General features: G+C 40.3%; 1 protein-coding gene and 1 non-coding gene across 6 annotated transcripts in view; both read left to right on the forward strand.

Annotated features, from left to right (window-relative positions):
* The window catches only part of UPF2 (UPF2 regulator of nonsense mediated mRNA decay), a 133350-nt gene that overhangs the window by 19162 nt on the left and 91172 nt on the right, over window positions 1-23016 (forward strand). For all 5 annotated transcript variants that reach the window (XM_008268086.5, XM_008268084.5, XM_089311761.1 and 2 more), the window contains exons 4-7: window positions 10351-10511; window positions 14271-14468; window positions 17352-17501; window positions 18938-19041. In XM_008268086.5, coding sequence (XP_008266308.1) covers window positions 10351-10511; window positions 14271-14468; window positions 17352-17501; window positions 18938-19041 — 613 coding nt within the window. The remainder of the gene's footprint in view (window positions 1-10350; window positions 10512-14270; window positions 14469-17351; window positions 17502-18937; window positions 19042-23016) is intronic.
* On the forward strand, window positions 3578-3760 carry LOC127483640 (U2 spliceosomal RNA). Its single transcript, XR_007910078.3, has one exon. It is a non-coding gene; the product is annotated as a U2 spliceosomal RNA (small nuclear RNA).

Genomic DNA, 23016 nt, shown 5'->3' on the forward strand with positions numbered 1-23016 from the left:
ATAACAATTGGGTGAATTCTAATAAATATGAATGTATAAATGGCTAGTACTTAATTTTTATCATATTTTGGTTAAACGATCTGAGGAGTTACATTTTTGAAAATATTTAGAAACAGCCAGTTTCTTAGCTTTGCCTTTTCTTAGGTTCATTGTTCTTATTTTATGCTTGGAAATGCTTTGTGCTTTGAAATGTAGAGGTCTTATTTGTTAGTATTTTTTGGACGTTTGGTAAAACCTGGTTGAAGAAATTACTTAATTTTGATTGGATATAACAATGTAATGGAATTTGTTTTTTTCAGTGTGGTGAAATCATGGATTCAGATATGAAGTCAGAACTCTTGCTTGAATAATCTGAAGTATCCTAATTTCTTTCTTTTTTTTTTTTTTTTTTAAAGATTCATTTATTTGAAAGGCAGAGTTGCAGAGGTAGAGAGAGAGAGAGGTCTTCCATCTGCTGGTTCACCCCCTAAATGGCTGCAATGGCTAGAGCTGGGCCACTCCAGGGCCAGGAGCTTCTTCCTGGTCTTTCGCGTGGGTGCAGGGCTCAAGGACTTGGACCATCCTCTGCTGCTTTCCCAAGCCATAGCAGAGAGTTGGATCTGAAGTGGAGCATCAAGGACTCCAACCAGTGCCCATATGGGATGCCGGCACTGCAGGCTGTAATGGCTTTACCTGCTATGCCACAGCACTGGCCCCTGAAGTGTCCTAATTTCTTTTTTTCTCCCAAATTGATGGAAATGATGGCAAATTTCTCTTCAACATCTGTGAGTTAGTATCTTCATGATTGTATGCTCAGTTCAACAGCTATAAGTGATTTGATTTGAAGTTTAGTAAATATATGTACAGTGCAGACTTTTTCCTCACTCCATTGTTAGTAAAATCAGAGGTTTCTTTGACTAATGTAAATTCATAAGGTGTTAATTTACCAGTGTTGAAATTTGAAAACATACCAGCTTAAAACTAAATAGTGTTGCTTTTACTTTTACTTTTCTTCCAGGTGAGGTGTACCTTGTCTTACAGGTAGGTTGTTTGACCAGTTGATAGTATGTAAGCAGTAGTAAATGCTACTTTATCATACTTTTGACTGAAGGAGTCTCTAACAATGTTGTAAGAGCTCTAGAATTGTTACCCATTAAATATTCTATAATTTGCTTTAAATGACTTTGTCATAGGAGCTTAAGATTCAAATGGATACAGTAATGCTTAACTATGTTATAATGGCTGTTCACAAATTATAAAATATTCATAACCAAATTAACTAAAATGAAACCAAAGAAATTAAGTTAATTCTAATCAAGTTTATATGAATATTTGATAAAATGTTGAAGAAGATGAAAAGTAAAACCATTAGTTTTTGTTTGCTCTACTTGTTGATCAGTTTTTCCAGATTTTGACCATGTTTGTTCTATTTTGTATGGCTGCCCAAAAATCAAAGTTAAAATGGATGTTTGGTGTTCAAAGATTTGTTTTTCTTTTGTAATTTGGCTAAAGAAGATCAAAATAATACTTGGCATTGAAGTTCTTACCTTTTCTGCTATTAGTAGTAACAGTTTCCCTCATGAGAGTGCCATTTTACTTTATTATAACACATTGCATGTGTGAATTTAATTGGTTCTCACTGTATCCTTGGAATACCTTGAAATAAATACCTATATTTTAAAGGTGATAGAATAGATTTAGATATTAAAAGACTTGCCCAGTGTAACATGGATAGCCAGTGACAGATTGCAGTTCTTTTCTTTTTGTTCATACTATACCTTTCATTTTTACATGGTACCAATAATTATATACATTTAGGATCTAGTTTATAAAAAAGTGTCTAGTACTCGTATTAGCCAAAAGTACCATGTCAAATCCAAACGGGAAAGGAACATAATAACATAAGCACCTTGATCTAGGAAGGCTTGCCTTTGATGTATGCATTTGAAAAACATTATAATTTTACTCTGAAGTGGATAATTCTAGTTAATTCTAGTTTGGAGGTCAGCATAGTCTGCTGGTTTAGAGCATTGACTGTGGAGTGAGACTACTTGGGTTCAGATCTTTTTTTACTTTTTATTTTATTTATTTATTTTTTTGACAGGCAGAGTTAGTGAGAGAGACAGAGAGTTATAGACAGTGAGAGAGAGACAGAAAGGTCTTCCTTCTGTTGGTTCACTCCCCCAGTGGCCGCCACGGCCAGCGCTGCGCCGATCCGAAGCCAGGAGCCAGGTGTTTCCTTCTGGTCTCCCATGCTGGTGCAGGGACCCAAGCACTTCGCTGCCCTCCCAGGCCACAGCAGAGAACTGGACTGGAAGAGGAGCAACCAGGACCAGTACCCGGCACCCCAGCTGGGACTAGAACCCGAGGTGCTGGCGCCACAGGCGGAGGATTAGCCAAATGAGTCACGGCATTAGCCGGGTTCAGATCTTAAACTTGTCATCAGTTTATCCTGTTATCTTAGAAAAGTTACCTCATGCCTTTCCTTCAGCTTTTCCCGTGTATAAGTGGGAATAACAGTAGCACTCTGCCTCTGAGGTTAATATGAGTGATGTAGTGAACTCATGTATAAAAGCACTTAGATGTATTTGGCACATTGTGTTTAGATGTTACTTATTGTTAATATACTGTTGATATGTTTTATATTTAATCTTTTTTTAAAGCTTTATTTTATTTATTATAGAGGTAGATAGAATAAACAGTGAGAGGAAGAGAAAGGCCTTCCCTCTGTTGGTTCACCCCCCAAGTGACTGCAACAGCCGGAGCTGTGCTGATCCGAAGCCAGGAGCCAGGAGCCAGGTGCTTCCTCCTCATCTCCCATGCAGGTGCAGGGGCCCAAGCACTTGGGCCATCTCCATCTTCTGCTTTTCCAGGCCACAGCAGAGAGCTGGAATGGAAGTGGAGCAGCCAGGACTAGAACCGATGCCCATATGGGATACTGGCGCTGCAGGCTGAGGATTAACCCACTGTGCCACAGTGCCGGCCCCTATGTATTTAATCTTAAAGACTTTTCAAGATAATTTTTTATCATGTTTCAAAAATTTGTATATTAAATTTTAATTGCTTGTCTTATGAATTCATTATCTTTTTAAAAGATTTATTTATTTTATTTGAAATACAGAGTTAGAGAGAGAGAGGGAGAGATAGTGACTAAGAGATCTTCCATCTGCTGGTTCACTTTCCATATGGCCATTAAGAGCCGGAGCTGAGCTGATCCAGAGCCAGGAGCCAGGAAACTTTTCTTGGCCTCCCATGTGGGTGCAGGGGCCCAAGCATTTGGGCCATCTTCTGCTTTCCCAGGCCATTAGCAGGGAGCTGTATCGGAAGTAGAGCAGCCTTGAGTCAAACCGGAGCCCATATGGGATACCGGCCCCAGAGCTGAGGGCTTAACCTGTTACCCCACAGCACCAACTCCCAAAATTCATTTTTTAAGAACACAAAGCAACTAAGTAAACTGTACAAAGTGAAAGATGTGGCAGAAATGTCACAGTAAAAATAAAAATGGAAAAGGAAACTCTAAAAATACAATTATGTCTCTAAATACTAGGATTTTGTGAGGCATTTTTGTGAGGCATTCATCATTTTCTTAAACAGTGTGATCTCTTCTTGGCCTTTTGGCTAAGATCAAGTGTAGTATCTGTTCTTAACCAGTTTAATATCTGATATGTCCTCTATCGGAAGACTGTATATTAAATGGATTTTTGGAGCAGGAAGTTGGAATAGAAGCTTGCTCCATCCACTCTGTGCGTCGTCCTGGTATTGGAGATACAGTGCATGAGTCACAAAAGTTCTGTTTGATATTTTCTGTCAGTTTTACAATATTAAATTGGTAACCTAAGAAACACTATACAGGCGCAGGTATTCAGCTTTGCATTATTATGCTGGTTAAGTTGTTGGAGCCCAGTATTAAAAATACCTAGGTTCAGTACCTGTGGGTCCTGACTCCAGCCATCTGCTAATGCAGATCTTGAGAGCCAGCAGTGTTCACTCAAACAATTGGGAGACCTAAATCAAGTTCCTGGCTTCTGACTTTGATTCTAGTCCGGTCCTGGGCCATTGCAGGCATTTGGGTAGTGGACCAGTGGATGGAACCTCTCTGTGTCCATCTGTCTCTGACTTTCAAGTAAAAGTTAGTTAACAAACAAAATTAAAAAATAACACTCCACAAATCAAGGATTAGTGTGCCTTGGGGATGCTCCCAGACAGTAATGTCTCATGTTGGTTTAAGGAAGGCTACTTTTTATATTTTTATTATAATGAAAAACACTTGTAATTGATTTTGTTTTCAGTGTTTTTCACATCTGTGAAAAGGTACTAGCACCTCCCTATGGTGCAGTGATATAAAGAGAGGGAATGAACTAGTTTTTGGTTACACTAATTTAGTTAACTTCAGGTATGACAGGGATTGCCACATTATGACCTGGGGACCAGATTTAGTATATGACTAATTTTTCTATAACCCGTGAGCTAAGAATGATTTTTTATCATTTTAAATGGCTGAAAAACAAAAATAGAGTATTTGGTGAAGCATAAGAATTACATGAAGTTTAAATTTCAGTGTCCATAAATATTTATTGTAACATGGTCATACTCATTTGTTTTTGTATTTTCTCTGGCTGCTTTTGTATTCTGTTAGCAGGGTTGAGTAGTTTTGGCAAAGACTGTATGGTTTGCAAATACTAAAATATTTACTACTTGAACGCTTATCAAAAAAATCTGGACTTCTGATTCCTAAAAGAATGGTTTCAGGGCTGGCGCCGCGGCTCACTAGGCTAATCCTCTGCCTGCAGCGCTGGCACCCCAGGTTCTAGTCCCGGTCTGGGCGCCATATTCTGTCCCAGTTGCTCCTCTTCCAGTCCAGCTCTCTTCTGTGGCCTGGGAAGGCCGTGGAGGATGGCCCAAGTGCTTGGGCCCTGCACCTGCGTAGACCAGGAGGAAGCACCTGGCTCCTGGCTTCAGATTGGCGCAGCGCACCCGCTGTAGCGGCCACTTGGGGGAATAAACCAGCAAAAAAGGAAGACCTTTCTCTCTGTCTCTCTCTCTCTGTCTAACTCTGCCTGTCCAAAAAAAAAAAAAAAAAGTTTCAGTTCAACTTTATGTAATAGATGTATTTCTAAAAAGATGGTAATTAAAATGATATGTGGTAAATCATCTCTTCAGCTTGATTTTGCTTGTGATTTTAGTAACACATTGCCTTGAAATTTTTAAAAGAAATCTTGGTGAGGTGTGGCTTTTTTTTAACAGTGACATAAAGAAGGGATGCTCTGTGGTCAAGTTTGTTGTTAGTTCCCTCATCCAAGTTTTCTAAAAAAAATTTTGTCTTTTTGTATGAACTTCATAGTTAGAAAAAAATATATAGTATATACAGAAAATGTTTCACTTGAATTTTTTTTCAAGATTTATTTATTTAATTCAAAGAGTTAGAGAAGAGAGAGGGGAGACAGAGAGACACACCTTCTATTCTCTGGTTCTCTAGTGCCAAAACAGCCAGGGCTGGACTAGGCCAAAGCCAGGAGCCAGAAGCTTCTTCCTGGTCTCCCACATGGGTGCAGGAGGCCAAGGACTTGAGCCATCCTCTGATGCTTTCCTAGGTGCATTAGCAGGAAGTCAAACTGGCGCCCATATGGGATGCCAGCACTGTAGATGGTGGCTTAACCCACTGTTCCACAGCACTGGCCCTTCCCTTGATTTTAATGAGAATTTCTAAATAATTCTAGGATTTATGACTGTTCAAACACCTATGATGGATTATTTCCCTGCTTTAAGTCTTAGAGTTTTGTTTTTTTGTTTTTTGTTTTGTTTTTTGACAGGCAGAGTGGATAGTGAGAGAGAGAGAGACAGAGAAAGGTCTTCCTTTTTTGCCGTTGGTTCACCCTCCAATGGCCACCACGGCTGGTGCACTGCGGCCAGCGCACCGGCACTGATCTGAAGGCAGGAGCCAGGTGCTTCTCCTGGTCTCCCATGGGGTGCAGGGCCCTAGCACTTGGGCCATCCTCCACTGCACTCCCGGGCCACAGCAGAGAGCTGGCCTGGAAGAGGGGCAACCGGGAAAGAATCCAGCACCCCGACCGGGACTAGAACCTGGTGTGCCGGCGCCGCTAGGTGGAGGATTAGCCTATTGAGCTGCGGCGCCGGCCAAGTCTTACATGCTATGGATTTAGATATTCAGTTAATGTATGTTAATAAATGATCGAGGAAAAGATATGTGACTACATAAAGTGTCTCTAATAATTAATTCTATTTGTTTTATCCTGTGTACCAAGAATTTACCAAATATTACAGTTAGAAAACAAACCAATGGCAATTTTTAAATTTTTTTCCTGAGTACAGATCTCATTGAATAGTGAATAAGTACATATAAGCAGTAAGGTGAATTAATGCTGTTAAAGAATTTGATCATGGGATTGAGATGTGGGAGAGGACAAGGAAACTTTTTCAAATTTCAATTTGGTTCTGATAGGACTGGAGAGGAAATGGAATGCAGACACAGTGAACCATCATGGAATTACTTTTAATTGATGCAACACAAAATCCCAGGCAAATAATTAAAAATGAGGTTGATGGCTGGAGGACAACATTTTTTTTAAAGATGTGTTTTATTTATTTGAAAGAGTGACAGATGGAGAGAGAAAAAGATGGCTTTGCTGGTTCAGTTCTCTAATGGCCACAAGAGCTGTGGCTGGGTCAGGACAAAGCCAGGAGCTTTATCCAGGTCTCCCACATAGATTGTGCTGGATTGGAAGCAGAGCAGCTGAGACTTGAATTGTTACTCCAATATGGGATGGCGAATCAACAGGCAGTGGATTAATCTGTGCCACAGCACTGGCCCCTGTTATATATATATATATATATTTTTTTTTTTTGACAGGCAGAGTGGACAGTGAGAGAGAGAGACAGAGAGAAAGGTCTTCCTTTTTGCCGTTGGTTCACCCTCCAATGGCCGCCGCAGCCGGCGCGCTGCGGCCGGCGTACCGCGCTGATCCCATGGCAGGAGCCAGGAGCCAGGTGCTTTTCCTGGTCTCCCATGGGGTGCAGGGCCCAAGGACTTGGGCCATCCTCCACTGCACTCCCTGGCCACAGCAGAGGGCTGGCCTGGAAGAGGGGCAACCGGGACAGAATCCGGAGCCCCGACCGGGACTAGAACCCGGTGTGCCGGCGCCGCTAGGCGGAGGATTAGCCTAGTGAGCCGCGGCGCCGGCCCTGTTATATATTTGAGGGACAGAGTGACTGAGAGAGAGCGAGCGAGGGAAAAAGGGAGGTGTCTTCCATCTGCTGGTTCACTTCCCAAGTAGACAGAACAGCCAGGTTTGGGCCAGGCTGAAGCCAGGAGCCAGGAACTCTGTCCAGGGTGGTAGGATCCCAAGTACTTGGGCCATCTTCTGCTCCTTTCCCATTAGCAGGAAGCTGGATGGCTGGGACATGAACAGGTGGTGCTCCAATATGGGATGCTGTTGGGGCAAGCAGCTGCTGTGCCGGCCCTTGACTGTATATTTTCTGTTCTGATCACTTTGCTTCTGCATATATATATCAGAAGTCCTCGGGACAGGAGTTTGGCCTAGTGGTTAAGACCCTAGTTGGGAGGCCTACATCCCATATCAGAGTGCCTGGATTTGAATCCCAGCCCTGCTCCTAGCTCAAGTTGTTGTGGACATTTGGGGAGTCAATCAGTGGATGAAAGAGACCTGTCTGTCTTCTTGCCTTTCAAATAGTTTTGTTTTTCTAAAAAATCATTTTAATAAAGTCATTTTAGAAGTTCTTTTAAAAATATCAGTAAGATTAAATTGAATGATTCAAATAAATTCTCAAAAGTAGCTGCTTTAGGCTGGCGCCGTGGTTCACTAGGCTAATCCTCCGCCTAGCGGCGCCGGCACACCAGGTTCTAGTCCCGGTCGGGGCGCCGGATTCTTTCCCGGTTGCCCCTCTTCCAGGCCAGCTCTCTGCTGTGGCCAGGGAGTGCAGTAGAGGATGGCCCAAGTGCTTGGGCCCTGCACCCCATGGGAGACCAGGATAAGTACCTGGCTCCTGCCATCGGATCAGTGCGGTGCGCCGGCCGCAGCACACTGGCCATGGCGGCCGTTGGAGGGTGAACCAACGGCAAAGGAAGACCCTTCTCTCTGTCTCTCTCTCTCACTGTCCACTCTACCTGTCAAAAAAAAAAAAAAAAAAAAAAAACAGTTTGTGGAAAATGAAATTAAAAATAAATTTATAAAAAAAAAAGTAGCTGCTTTACTTTTAAGTATCTTCAGTGTGTTATTAGGACAAATGTTAATTGATTAAAAAACTGGAGTTTACTCAGGAAGCAGATTTTGTTAAAAGGGATAATAATGGTTCTAAGAGATTTCAAAATTCTAATGACAAGGGGCAACATTATTTTAGAACTTAAAAATAATAAAAATCTCAGTAACAATCTGAGACTTGACTTTTGATCATTGTTCTGTCCATTAAGATGTAATTATTCACTGAGGAATTCTTTCTTTTTTTAAACTCTTTTTTTTTTTCCTGACATCCCTTGTTCCTTCTCTAATTTGCTGTACCAGTTGGGTGGGTCTAGGCTACAAGGATTTTGGGAAATTGCTCCAACTAACTGGAGAGTAAATACAGGCTAATTTTCCCACTTTATTTTTTGTAACTTTGAAGAAGGTAAACCATATCACACAAAATCCCTCATTTACTTCATTATTTGCAAGAACATTCAAAGGACAAGGAATAAAAACCTTTAAGTATTACTTTTGAAAGTGACTTTATTTTTTTACTTTGATTTTTTTGAAACCATTATAATTTGCATTGTGGTTTATAAATATCAGATATTACACTTCCACATAAATATTGAATGTGGGAAAAATTGTGTCTAGTTGCAGAAGTCTCAACCATTTATACAACCATTTATACTTTTATTTGACTTACATATTTTGGTATTTTCTAATAGTTTTGCATTGTGATAATCAGTGACTTACTGGTATACAGTTGCAAAGTGGGAGAGTGGTATTCCTGTGTTTCCAGGTAGCCTGGCCTTGAGGTAGTAGTTTGTTCAGTTAATGTTTGTTATATGGATAAACAGCCAGTTCCTATTTGGTTGATGGAGAGTTGATAAATGGAAGATAAGGGCTTTTTCAAATCTTGGGGCTGATGCTGTGGCATAGTGAGTAAAGCCACCTCCGGTAGCTGTTTTAAGTCCTGGCTGCTCCAGTTATGATGCAGCTCTTTGCTATGGCCAGGGAAAGCAGTAGAAGATGGCCCAAGTCCTTGGGCCCCTGCACCCACATGGGAAGACCTGGAGGAGGCTCCTGGCTCCTGGCTTCGGATCAGTGCAGCTCCGGCCGTTGCAGCCAATTGGGGAGTGAACCAGTGGATGGAAGACCTCTCTTTCACTACCTCTCTTCTCTTTGTAACTCTGACTTTCAAATAAATAAATAACTCTTTAGAAAAAAAAAAGATAGTCTTAAGTCATTATGGGAGTTTGAAGATGACTGATTATCTTGTTTTTGAACTTGTTCAAAACCTGTTATTTTTAAAAAATGACTTGTGTGGTTGTTTTAGACATTGTAACTGTGTTATGTTTGTAGAGGGGATGGCAGTAGGAAAATACTAATTTGCTTAGTGGTGTATAGTTAAATTCGGTATTTCTGACTCATCATCTTGAAGGTTTAAGAATATCTGATTCTTTCTATAATTTGGTGCTTTTGAAAAAGTAATTTGTCAGGCTGGCGCTGCGGCTCACTAGGCTAATCCTCCACCTTGCGGCGCCGGCACACCGGGTTCTAGTCCCGGTCAGGGTGCCGGATTCTGTCCCGGTTGCCCCTCTTCCAGGCCAGCTCTCTGTGTGGCCAGGGAGTGCAGTGGAGGATGGCCCAAGTACTTGGGCCCTGCACCCTATGGGAGACCAGGATAAGTACCTGGCTTCTGCCATCGGATCAGCACGGTGCTCCAATGGCCGCGGCGGCCATTGGAGGGTGAACCAACGGCAGAGGAAGATCTTTCTCTCTGTCTCTCTCACTGTCCACTCTGCCTGTCAAACAAAAAAAATTTGTCTAGTTGCATTAAATACTTTTAGTTAGCTGTCTTCAAAGGGATTATGACAAACAATACTAATTTAAAAATTATTAAATAAATATTAAAAAATTAAAATTATTCAGTAGTATACTGTTAGTATATTTCTGTAGGCATTTCTAATTTTATTTGAGGAACCAGTGTTGAAATTTAATTGCCTATGTGATTTTGTTATTTATTTTACTTTTCAAATTATTTTTAAAATATTAGGTAATGAACGTCAATTGGTAAAGAATATGTTAAATTTTTGTGATAAAATCAAATTCTATGGGACACAAGTGTACTTTTTTAAGATTATGAGATTATTTAATCATTTGTTTTTAGGCGTATTCTTCATTCTAAAGGAGAGCTAAGTGAAGACAGACATAAACAGTATGAAGAATTCGCTATGTCTTATCAGAAACTGCTGGCAAATTCGCAGTCCTTAGCAGATCTTTTGGATGAAAATATGCCAGATCTTCCTCAGGACAAACCAACACCAGAAGGTGAGATATTCTTCAAAACAAACCCTGCAACGTTTAAATGTGCACTGCCACTTACTTGTAAGCTTGTCACGTGTGTATTATTGAGAATAAAAGTTTCGAGAATGGTTTAGAAGTTTTTTAAATTAAAGAATGGTATTAATAACCTTAAAAAACTACTTAAAATGCATCCCTGAAAGGAAAAGACTCTAATAAGAGAATGATAATTGGTGCAGTTGATGTTATGGTTAATTCCTTTAAGTTCTTGTGTAATTGGTGTCTTTAGATTATATCCAACAGGGACCATTTTTTTAAAAGAAATATTTAGTGGTTCTACAGTGAAGCTTTTTTTTTTTAAGATTTATTTATTTATTTGAAAGGCAGAGTTACAGAGAGACATCTGTACCCTGGTTCACTCCCCAAATGGCCACCCATATGGGATGCTAGCACTGCATGTAGTTGCTTAACCCTCCATACCACCTCCCTGGCTCCTTTTCTTATTTATTTAGTTAGTTTTAAATACTTATTTCTGCTAATTTTTGTATGCCAAATATCAGTATCTCGAGTTTTTAAAATGTTGAAGTTTTAGCATAGAATTTATGTTGCCTCTGGCAAGCTGCTTAGACCTTTCTTGATCTATTTATTGTAAATTTTTTTTTTTTTAATTTGACAAGTAGAGATATAGTGAGAGAGAGAGACAGAGAGAAAGTCTTCCTTCCATTGGTTCACCCCCCAAATGGCTGCTACGGCTGGCACTGCAGGCGGAGGATTAACCAAGTGAGCCATGGCACCGGCTTCTATTGTAATTAAAAAAAAATATTTATTTATTTATTTGAAAGAGTTACACAGAGTGAGAATGAGAGGCAGAGGGAGAGGGAGAGAGAGAGAGGTCTTCCATCTGATGGTGCACTCCCCAGTTGGCCACAATGGCCAGAGCTGCGCCGATCTGAAGCCAGGAGCCAGGAGCTTCTTCCAGGTCTCCCACATGGGTGCAGGGGCCCAAGGACTTGGCCATCTTCTGCTGCTTTCCCAGGCCATAGCAGAGAGCTGGATAGGAAGAGGAGCAGCCAGGATTAGAACCGGCGCCCATATGGGATGCTGGCACTGCAGGCAGTGGTTTTACCAGCTACACCACAGTGCTGGCCCCTATTTATTATAATTTTTTAAAAAAGATTTATTTACTTATTTGAAAGAACGACAGAGTGAAAGAGAGAAAGATACCTTCCATCTGCTGGTTTATTCCCCAAATGGTTGGAACAGCCAAGTCTTGGCCAGGCCGAAGTTAGGAGTGCAAAACACTATCCTGGTCTCACAAATGCATGGCGGGAACCAAAATACTTAGGTCACCTTTGCTGTCTTCCCAGGCACATTAGCAGTGAGCTGGATCAGAAGCAGAGCAACCAGGACTCATGGGATGCTGCTGCCACAAAGCTGGTCCCTGTGTGATACTTTAGAAAGAAAATCTTAATAAGCTTATCATCCTTTTGTATTGTTGGTTTACTTCTTGATTGTCTTTTTGAATATGATTTAGTCATATTTAAATTTGAACTAATTTTTCTTCTAATGTTAAATGGCTTTTAAGTATTTTTAGATATTGTCCATTGTTTCCAAAAGCTGTTTCATCAAGTGGAATAGGATGAGAGTTCTTTTCCTTTCAGTACTTGAAAAATGTTGCTCCTTTGTCTTTTAGCTTGATTTTTTTGGAGAAAGCTGCTATCACTGTTACTTTCTTTTTGTTTGTTTAAGAACATTTTTTTCTGTGGGTGCTAGAAAAAGATTTTGTTACACTGATTTGAAGACACTTTATTATGATGTGTGTTTTATATTTCTTGGGTTGGGATTTGTTGAACTTCCTTGATTTGTATATATCAGATTTGGAAAATCGTATTTTAAAATTTTATTAAGAAATAAAATATATTTAAAAAGATGTATTTTGTTTCCCTCTTTGCCTCCTCTCCTATGGGGACTCATTTGTAACTCTGTTAGGTTGTCCCACAGCTCATTGGTTATTTCTAGATATTCAGCGTGTTTAAGGTGAAAGTCTCCTGTTAGATACCTTCTATTGTCCAAGGTAACTGTTAACAGTTTGATAGGCACCAGTTCAGACTTTTTTTTACACAAAGAACAAGTTTGTGGAAAAGTGGAATTTAAAGGATTATTGTTAAGCCACACACACAAGAAAACTTGGAATCCATATATAGTTTTTTTTATTATAGGCATTTTCTATGAAGTTTTTCTTCATCTTTTTTTTTTTTTTTTAAAGATTTATTAGTTCACTCTCCAGATGGCCACAGCGGTCAGGGCTGTGCCAGGCTGAAGCCAGGAGCTTCATCTGGGTCTCCCACATGGGTACTGGGGACCAAACACTTGGGTCATCTTCCACTACTTTTCCTAGGCCGTTAGCAGGGAGCTGGATCAGAAATGGAGTAGCTGAGGCATGAACCAGCTCTCATATATAATGCTGGCTTTGCAGGTGGCAGCCTTATTTACTATGCCACAACTCGGGCCCCCATTTTTCTTCATCTTTCTTCCCTTCTTTTCTAGTTGATTATCAGTAGACGAATATTTACAGAAAACTACTATGTAACAATGCTTATTCAAAGGAGAGATGCTTTTTTTTTTTTTTTAAAGATTTATTTATGTATTTGAAAATCAGAGTTACACAGAGAGAAGGAGAGGCAGAGAGAGAGAGGCCTTCATCCACTGTTTCACTCCCTAATTGGCTGCAACAGCTTGAGCTGCAACGATCCGAAGCCAGGAGCCAGGCGCTTCCTCCCAGTCTCCCACATGGGTACAGGGGCCCAAGGACTTGGGCCATCTTCCTCTGCTTTCCCAGGCAATAGCAGAGAGCTGGATCGGAAGTGGAGCAGCCAGGACTTGATCTGGTGCCCATATGGGATGCCGGTACTGCAGGCGGCAGCTTTGATCACTGTGCCACAGCACCAGCCCCAAGATGCTTCTTAATTAAGGGTTTGTAGTGTATTTATGAAGGTGTAAGTGGTATATATAAGTGGAATAGCAGCTTGAGTATTACCAAGCTTTGTGGGGGAAGTGGGACTTTAAACTGGATGGTTTATGAAAAGCCATATTTATCCATTTTTAGTTTAGTTTTAAGTTTCATGAAGGTAGACTCAATATTATCATTTGGCTCCTTAATATCATATTAGTTACTTAAAACAAATTTAAGAATGTCTTCATCGATCGTTTGCTGTCTTCTGTTTTTTTTTTTTTTTTTTTTTTTTACAGGCAGAATGGACAGGGAGAGAGAGAGAGAGACAGAGAGAAAGGTCTTCCTTTGCCGTTGGTTCACTCTCCAATGGCCACCGCGGCCCGTGCACCGCACTGATGCGAAGGCAGGAGCCAGGTGCTTCTCCTGGTCTCCCATGGGGTGCAGGTCCCTAGCACTTGGGCCATCCTCTACTGCACTCCCTGGCCACAGCAGAGCTGGCCTGGAAGAGGGGCAACCGGGACAGAATCCAGCGCCCCGACCGGGACTAGAACCCGGGTGCCGGCACTGCAAGGCGGAGGATTAGCCTATTGAGCCGTGCCACTGGCCCTGGTCTGTTCTGTTTTAGGGCTTCACTTAATGCACAGTTTGTGAATTGATGTTAAAGAAGGTTACAGGTACAGCCCAAGTGCTTGTCGATTGAAAAAAACCCTGTCAGTTTAAACATTTAAGATTGAATAGCTATAAAACTGAAATTATAAAGCATCTTCTCATGTCATATTTAGTATGCTGTACCTGAAATGGTGTTAATTACCTGTGGCTTTATTTTTTTGAAGAGCATGGACCTGGAATTGATATATTTACACCTGGTAAACCTGGAGAATATGACTTGGAAGGTGGTATATGGGAAGATGAAGATGCTCGGAATTTTTATGAGAATCTCATTGATTTGAAAGCTTTTGTTCCAGCTATCTTGTTTAAAGACAATGAAAAAAGTTGTCAAAATAAAGATTCCAACAAAGAGGATTCCAAAGGTAAGTCTAGAGAAAAAAATTTACATTAAATCCTACAAAAATGAACTTTAGTTTTTGTAAAAACAAAAAAGTTACCAGTTTATGAATATTAAAGCGTGATCTTGACATGCTTTTACCGGTGCTGGTACACTTAAGTTAGTATGAATATTTTTGAAATGTTTATAAAATTTAATGTTATGAAATGAAATGTTATGAAATGAAAATTTATTAAGTTAGCAAAATGACAGAATGGGAGAGACAAAGGGAGATCTTCCACCCACTGGTTCATTCCCCAAACGGCCACAATAACCACTGCAGGCTTGGAACTCCATCTGGAGCTCCCACGTGGGTGGCAGGGACCCAAATGCTTGGGCCGTAATCCACTATCTGCCCAGCTGCATTAGCAGGGAAGTAGACCAGAAGTGGAGCAGCCAGGACTTGAAGTGGCACTCCGATACGGGATGCGGACATACCAAGTGACAACCTGCTCTGCCACATCACCTGCCCTAGTTAATGTGATTTAAAAGAAGTCTTTTTTTATAATATAATGAAGTCATGTAAGATCTTGGTAAGATAGGGAAAGCATTAGTATTCATTATCAAATGCTCTTTCTAGGCTAGATTTTAGCCAGCTGTAAGGAAATTATTTTATGGAAATCACAAACTTTGAGATAATTAATAAAGTAAAAGGTGCTGAATGCCACTTATACCATGCTTCTTCAGATTTGTCTTGTTTTTACTGCTATCATTCTAAGTTACCATCCTTTCTGAACCTGTGGTACTGTAATACCTCCTACCTGGTCACCCTGTATTTGCTCTTGTTTCCTTCTATATGTTTTTCGTTTGTTTTGTTTTAAAATTTGTTTATATATTTGAAAGAGTTAACAGAGAGAGAAAGATCTTCTGTCTACTAGTTCACTCCTCAGATGGCTGCAAGGGTCAGATTTGGGTCAGACCAAAGCCAGGAGCTTCTTCCCTGTCTCTCACATGGATAGCAGGGGCTCACACACTGGGGCCGTCTTCCACTGCTTTTCCTAGACCATTATCAAGGAACTGATTGGAAGTGGAGCAGCCAGTACTTGAACTGGCACCTGTATGGGATGTGGGCATTGCAGGCAGCGTTTTACCAGCTACGCCCAACTTCTCCACGTTCTTAAAGATTAATTTTACTCTCCTACTTAAGAAACCTTTGTGGCTTTACATTTACTTGGAATTGAATTTAAAATTATTAACATTGTTCCTAGGACTTTGCATAGTTTGTCTTATGTCTGCCACTACAGCTGTACCTATTACACATTACCCTTTATTTTCTGTTTTTCTTTCTTTGGAACCAGTCTTCTTGCCTTGTGGCCTTCATACATTGTTCTGTTTTCTGCCTACAACCTCCCGCATTCATAATCCCTTTGACTCCCTCATGCATTTGAGTTTAACTTCCTCAGAAATATTATGAATTTCTGGATAATAAGGACCACATGCTAGACTCTCTCTGAATAGCCAGTAGCTCAGCATCGTTTTGAATATATAGTGATTAATCAGCAAATTTTATTTATTTTCAAAGGTCTCTTTTATTTATTTGAAAGGCAGAATGACAGAGAAAGAGTTGCCATCCCAGATGTTCATTCTTTACATGGCCATAATGACTAGGCTGGGCCAGGCTGAGGCTAGGAGCCTGGAGCTCCATTCAGGTCTCCCATATCAGTGGCAGAGGCCTTTGTACTTGAACCATTCGCTGCTGACTTCTCAGAGGCAACAGGAAGGTGGATTGGAAGCAGAGTAGCCAGGATTTGAACTGGTGTTGCGGGCTGTGCCCTAACCCCCTGCATCACAACACCAGCCCCAGCAAATTTTTTTTCTTTGATAGTTAGGTATCAAGGAACTTTAAGGAGTAAATAAATGACATGCTTCACATAGGCAGGATTTTTTGGTCTTTGTATCCTTGGTGTTTAGAGTAATATCAAGCATATTGTAGAAATGTTACTTGAATCAAAAGATGAATGGATTGCAAAATAGCAGGCTATCTTAATTTAGAGATAACAGTATTAGTCCATACTAGTTAGAGCTTTCATTTTCCCAAATTTGGTATAACATCAAGTATCAGACATTTTTCCTTTCAGTGTAGAAATTAGGAAATTAAAGAATATTAAAAATGAAGCTGAGAAATAATTTTAGCCTAAATTTTTGAGCTCAGATTTTTAAATTTGCTTTTTGTATTTTACTTATGAATATTTTTAAACAAAAGGCTAGTGTAGTGAATGTGCATTTACCTATCACCTGGCTTCAACAATCAACATTTTACCAATCTTGTTGAACCAAAGTTTAGTTTCTCTTTCGTTTTTCAGCCTTCCTATTTAGCCTTTTATCAATTATCATTTTCCTTTGTGAGATACCATTTCATGATATCTTTTAATCCATACTGCTGAATTATAAGGATATTTTCTTGATTGGTCTCTTTATATCTGTTCTTTCTCATTTACTGTATATATTACTGCTAAGTTAATTTTTATATCAATCAATTTAAATGTTAACCTCCTGTTCACAACCCAGCCAAAGTCATAATGCACATAGCAGGAAGTCTGAACTCATAATTGAGTTTGAAGCCCTTTTCAGTCTATACCCACTTTATCTACTCAGTGTTTTCTTCTTCATCTTTGGAAGTTTCTCATGCCATGTATTTCTCCATATATCCATCCTTCTATCTCTTCAGTGAACAGGTGTCGGACAGAATCAAAGAGGTTATATGGTCTTTGTTCTCAGTGAGCATAATGTATTTTATAAAATCTGGATATTCCACTTTGTTGCCAGATTTATGCGTAGGTTCTAAGTGGGGTAGATTTTGTTACCTATTTTTTGAAGGAAACTTTCACTAAGACTGTTTAATTCAGATACACTTGTTCTTTTTAAACAGAGGCAAAAGAATCTAAGGATAATAAGGAGGTCTCAAGTCCTGATGATTTGGAACTTGAGTTGGAGAATCTAGAAATTAATGATGACACTTTAGAATTAGAAGGTGGAGATGAAGCCGAGGATCTTACAAAGAAACTTCTTGATGAACAAGGTAAAGGATTATTTCACAATTTTATTTTTGATTAGTTTTACACAGCTATTTATTCCCTAAAATAGAGATCTTTCCAATTCTGTGTTTTTTAAACTATCTTTTTCTGTTGTTTTCAGACTATTAATTTTTTGGAATTTGATTTAAAACAAAACAGTACATTTCCAATATGAGTATTATATAAGTTTTAGTGATAGTATACATTCTAAATATCTTAATTCTAAATACCTTAAAAGATTATCTTATGTTTTTCTGGTAACTTGCATTGTCCTGATTATTTTAATTTTATGACACAGCCCTTGCAGACTTAGCATAAACACATTTGAAATCATTCTAAACTGGTTGAGGCATAGAAATATAAATAGCTTATTAGTTTATGTTCATTTTATGTCTGTATGTTTGAGTCACATATGTAGTAATAGAAAAATACTATTTACTGTTAGGCTTCTTAGAGGGATACCTCCTGTAATTATTGCTTTTTTGCATTTTGGCTTGGTTTTTTTCCCCATTGTAGATTCTCTTTTCCCAGTGTCATGAAGTGGAGATTGTAGATATGGCTGGAGGCAGACCCCGGCTTGATTCATACCAGCTTGTGACATCAGAGGGAAAGAGTTACTTTCCCGCAGTCTGCTTACGCATAGAAATATCATAATGAGGCTGGCTAATTCTGTGTCATGCTTACCCATGTAGCCCAGAGGGATGATGGTGTTTTGTTTTGATTGAAGGGCACCAAATCAGGGAGGCTTTGTTCTTCAAAGGCAAGAGTTGAGAGTGCTATTAATTGAAGAACTTGGAGGAAGGGATACCAGGCAGATAAAAATAAAAAAATTTACTCTAAAAGTACATGCATTTTATTATATTTAATTTTAAATATTTATTTATTTGTTAGTCAGAGAGTTACATAGAGAGAGAGAGAGAGAGGTCTTCCATCTGTTTGTTCACTCTCCAAATGACTGCAGTGGCTGGAGATGGGCCCATTAGGATTTAGGAGCCAGGAGCCTTTTCTGGGTCTCCCACGTGGGTGCAGGGGCCTGAGGACTTGAGCCATCTTCTATTGCTTTCCATAGCAGAGAGCTTCATTCTAAGTGGAGAAGCTAGGACTTGAACTAGCACCCATATGGGATGCCAGCACTGCAAGTAGCAGTTTTACCCACTATGCCCCAGTGGTGGCCCCAGTACATGCATTTTAAGGTTTTGTGTGTAGTGCAAAAAGTTTGCCTTTTTTGTAATTGATAGTTGAAAGTGACATGGTTATGATTCTAGAGATGCCCAAACTTTATAGAGTAATTATCCTAAATAATGCTTAATGTTTTTATGAGTATAAAAATAGCTCTAGGTGATGTAGTTCCAAATAACTTATATGAGTAATTGAGTGTTTTTATTTTAGATATTCTTGGTGTATTTTTTTTAACCTACTTAAAAAACCTATTTTGTATTAGAACAAGAAGATGAAGAAGCCAGCACTGGGTCTCATCTCAAGCTCATAGTGGATGCTTTCCTGCAGCAATTGCCCAATTGTGTCAACCGAGATTTGATAGACAAGGTATTGTTATCTGTGTGTAATTTTACTCAAGCACATAGACCTTATAGAAGTCTTCAAATTAGGTATGTCATTGGATTTTTAGACTGTTTTAGCTATTGCATGAAGTCTTATATGAGAATCCAACATAAACAGATAAAGTTGGAGCCACATATTGATTGCTGTCTTTGAGAGCAGAATTGGCTCCAGAATCCTATTGGCTTGACACTTTCATATAGGGATCCCACAATTTGGAAAATAATTTTAGATCAGAGGTTCTTAAAATATGGTCTGTGAATTCCTGGTGGCTTTCCAAGGCACTTTCAAGATGTCTGTTAGGTAGGTCAAAGCTCTTCATAATCATACTAAGATTTTTTTTTTCACATTTGCAAAAGCACTGGTGGATGATGATGCATGCAGGAAGGGAGTGGTACCAAACTATTATTACCATGTGCTCTTCACTGCCATTCTTTGTGATGACAAGAACAATGCCAGTTTCATTTAAAAATTTTGGTGAATCCAGAAAAATGAATGGTTTTATTACATTTCAGTCTTTGTATATATGTCCTTTTAATCTGACAAAATGGGAAGGATATGGAAAACTCTCTGTCTCAAGTTTGTGTTGTGTGAATGAGTTGTAAGCTGAACTTTGAATACCATTTTTACTTGGAAAAAATGATGTACATAGGCTGGCGCCGTGGCTCACTAGGCTAATCCTCCGCCTTGCGGCGCCGGCACACCGGGTTCTAGTCCCAGTCGGGGTGCCGGATTCTGTCCCGGTTGCCTGGAAGACCAGGCCAGCTCTCTGCTGTGGCCAGGGAGTGTAGTGGAGGATGGCCCAAGTGCTTGGGCCCTGCACCCCATGGGAGACCAGGAGAAGTACCTGGCTCCTGCCATCGGATCAGCGCGGTGCTCCGGCCGCAGCGCGCCGGCTGCGGTGGCCATTGGAGGGTGAACCAACGGCAAAGGAAGACCTTTCTCTCTGTCTCTCTCTCTCTCTCACTGTCCACTCTGCCTGTCAAAAAAAAAAAAAAAAAAAGTAAAAACCATGTATATTCAAACATGGATATTTAACAGATATTATTTAAATGAACAAACTTCAATGAAATCAGTTAAAAGTATTTATTACCAAGGATCAAATTTGAGTTGTCAACAAAAATTAGAACTCTGGAAAACTTAGTCTTCTGCCGTAAGTTTGACAACTTGTGAATTTTTATCTGAAGAGACTATTGATGAGATTGGTGTGATATTAATGTAATTTTAAAATAATGTGTGCCTTTAAAAGAGCATACATATCTCAATGAGCTGTTATTTTAAGTAACCAGTATACAGTGTTAAAAATCATGATCTCCAGCTTTTCACTTCCAACTGGGGAGTGAACCAGCAGACAGAAGACCTCTTTCTCTCTCTGCCACTGCTTCTCTCTTTGTGTAACTCTGACATTTAAATAAATAAAATAAAAATCTTAAAAAAAATGCATGATTGTTGAGGACCCTGTCCAAGTATGACATAGATAAATGTGTTTTAATTTATAACAGAGCATGAAACATTTATTAATAATTCCGTTTTGCAAAAAACTTTAAGAAATCACATTTTTTCACATTTTAATGGAGTATTTTTTTTTTTTTTTTTTTTTTTTTTTTTTTTTTTTTTTTTTTTTTTTTTTTTTTTTTTTTTTTTTTCAGGCAGAGTGGACAGTGAGAGAGAGACAGAGAGAGAAAGGTCTTCCTTTGCCGCTGGTTCACCCTCCAATGGCCGCCGCTGCAGCCGGCGCACCGCGCTGATCCTGGCAGGAGCCAGGAGCCAGGTGCTTTTCCTGGTCTCCCATGGGGTGCAGGGCCCAAGCACCTGGGCCATCCTCCACTGCACTCCCTGGCCATAGCAGAGAGCTGGCCTGGAAGAGGGGCAACCGGGACAGAATCCGGCGCCCCAACCGGGACTAGAACCCGGTGTGCCGGCGCCGCAAGGTGGAGGATTAGCCTATTGAGCCACGGCGCCGGCTTTTAATGGAGTATTAAAGAGAAATATCTATGATTACTGTAAAGGATTTACAAAAACCTCCATTTTCCAGCTATGTGTATGTGTGAAGCCTGATTTTCTTCATATATAGTCATGTGTTGCATAACGATGTTTTGGTTAAAGAGGCACTGCACATATACCAGTGGTTGCCTAAGACTATATTGGCCAGTGATGTTGTCATGGTCCTGGTCTTTGTAAGTACATTTTGTGGTGTTTGCACAAGGACAGAACCATGTTACAGTGCATTTCTCAGACTCATGTTCCTGTCATAAAGCATCACATGACTGTAAGTCACCCAAAAGAAACAAATGTATAATTAAACTAATCTACTTGCCTTTTATTATGTATGTATGTATGTATGTATGTATTTATTAGACACACACATACATTTCCCACCTGTTGGTTCACTCTCCAAATGCCCACTAGGGCTAGGCCAGGGTGAGAGCCAGGAGCAGGTGAATGCAAGCCAAGTCTCCCCTTTGGAAGGCAGGAACCCAGTTAATTCAGCCATTGCAGCTGCCTCTCAGGATCTACACTGGTGGGAAGCTGGAATCAGGAGCCAGAGCTGGCAACTGAACCTAGGTACTCCAGTGTGAATGTGGATATTCTTTTTTTTTTTTTTAATAAAGAATTTTATTTATCTACTTGGGATACAGAGAGAGAGGGGGAGAGACAGAGAGGTCTTCCATCCCCTGGTTCACTCCCCAAATGGCTGCAACAACAAGAGCTGGCCCTATCCCAAGCCAGGAGCCAGGAGCTTCTTCCAGGATTCCTCTGTTGGTGCGGGGCCCAAGTGCATGGGCCGTCTTCCTCTGCTTTCCCAGGCCATAAGCAGAGAGCTGGATTGGAAGATGAGCAGCCAAGACTTGAACTGGCACCATATGGAATGCTGGCATTGCTGGCAGAGGGTTAGCCTACTACGCCACAGCACTGGCCCCCAGATGTAGATATCTTTACCACTCGGCTGAATGCCTGTTCCCTCCACCTGTCTTTGTTGTTCTTAAGGCAGAGTTATAGAGGGAGAGATGGAGATCTTCCAATTGCTGGATTACTCCCCAGATGGCTTTCATGGACCAGGCCTGGTCTAGACCTCAGCCAGGAGCCAGGAACTTCTTCCACATCTCCTATGTGATTGCAGGGACCCACACACCTGAACCATCCCCCACTGCTTTCTCAGGCACATTAGCAGAGAGCTAGATCAGAAGTGGAGCAGCCAGGACTAGAATGGGTGCTCATATGGGTTGCTGGTGTTGCAGGCGGTGTGGTTTAACCTGTTAGACAACAACACCAGCCTCTCCACATGTCTTTTAAATGAGTTTGCCATTTTTTTCTCACTAAATCTTGTTTTGGAAAAAGTATTCTTCATGAAATATTTATTGCTACTTTTAAGTGAATTAATGTTGTGAATTTTCTTTTAGTTTTTAGTATAGTAAGTGCTGTTAAGTGTAACCAACATAAACAAAGTTTTTGAGTTCTTAATTATTGTTTTACAGATAAATACAGATTTATTTATTTGAAAGTCAGAGTTACACAGAGAGAGGAGAGACAGAGAGAGAGACAGAGGTCTTCCATCCGCTGGTTCACTTTCCATTTGGCCACAGTGGCCAGAGCTGAGCCTATCTAATCTGAAGCCAGGAGCCAGGAGCTTCCTCTGGGTCTCCCACATGGGTGCAGGGGCCCAAGGACGTGGGCCATCTTCTACTGCTTTCCCAGGCCATAGCAGAGAGCTGGATTGGAAGTGGAGAGCTGGGACTCAAACCAGCACCCATGTGGGATGCTGGCACTGCAAGCAGTGGCTTTTACCCACTATGCCACTGCACCAGCCCCATACTTTTAAATTTTTTTTAAAAAATCTTACTTACTTATTTGAAAAATTGGGCTGGGGCTTGGGATATATCTTCTGTCTTCTGATTCACTGCCCAAATACTCAGAACAGCCAGGGTTGGGCCAGGTGGAAGCCAGGAACCCTGAACTCTATCC

The sequence above is a fragment of the Oryctolagus cuniculus genome, chromosome 13 (assembly GCF_051225735.1).
Source record: "Oryctolagus cuniculus isolate XC-2025 breed Fujian yellow rabbit chromosome 13, ASM5122573v1, whole genome shotgun sequence".
Classification (NCBI taxonomy): domain Eukaryota; kingdom Metazoa; phylum Chordata; class Mammalia; order Lagomorpha; family Leporidae; genus Oryctolagus; species Oryctolagus cuniculus.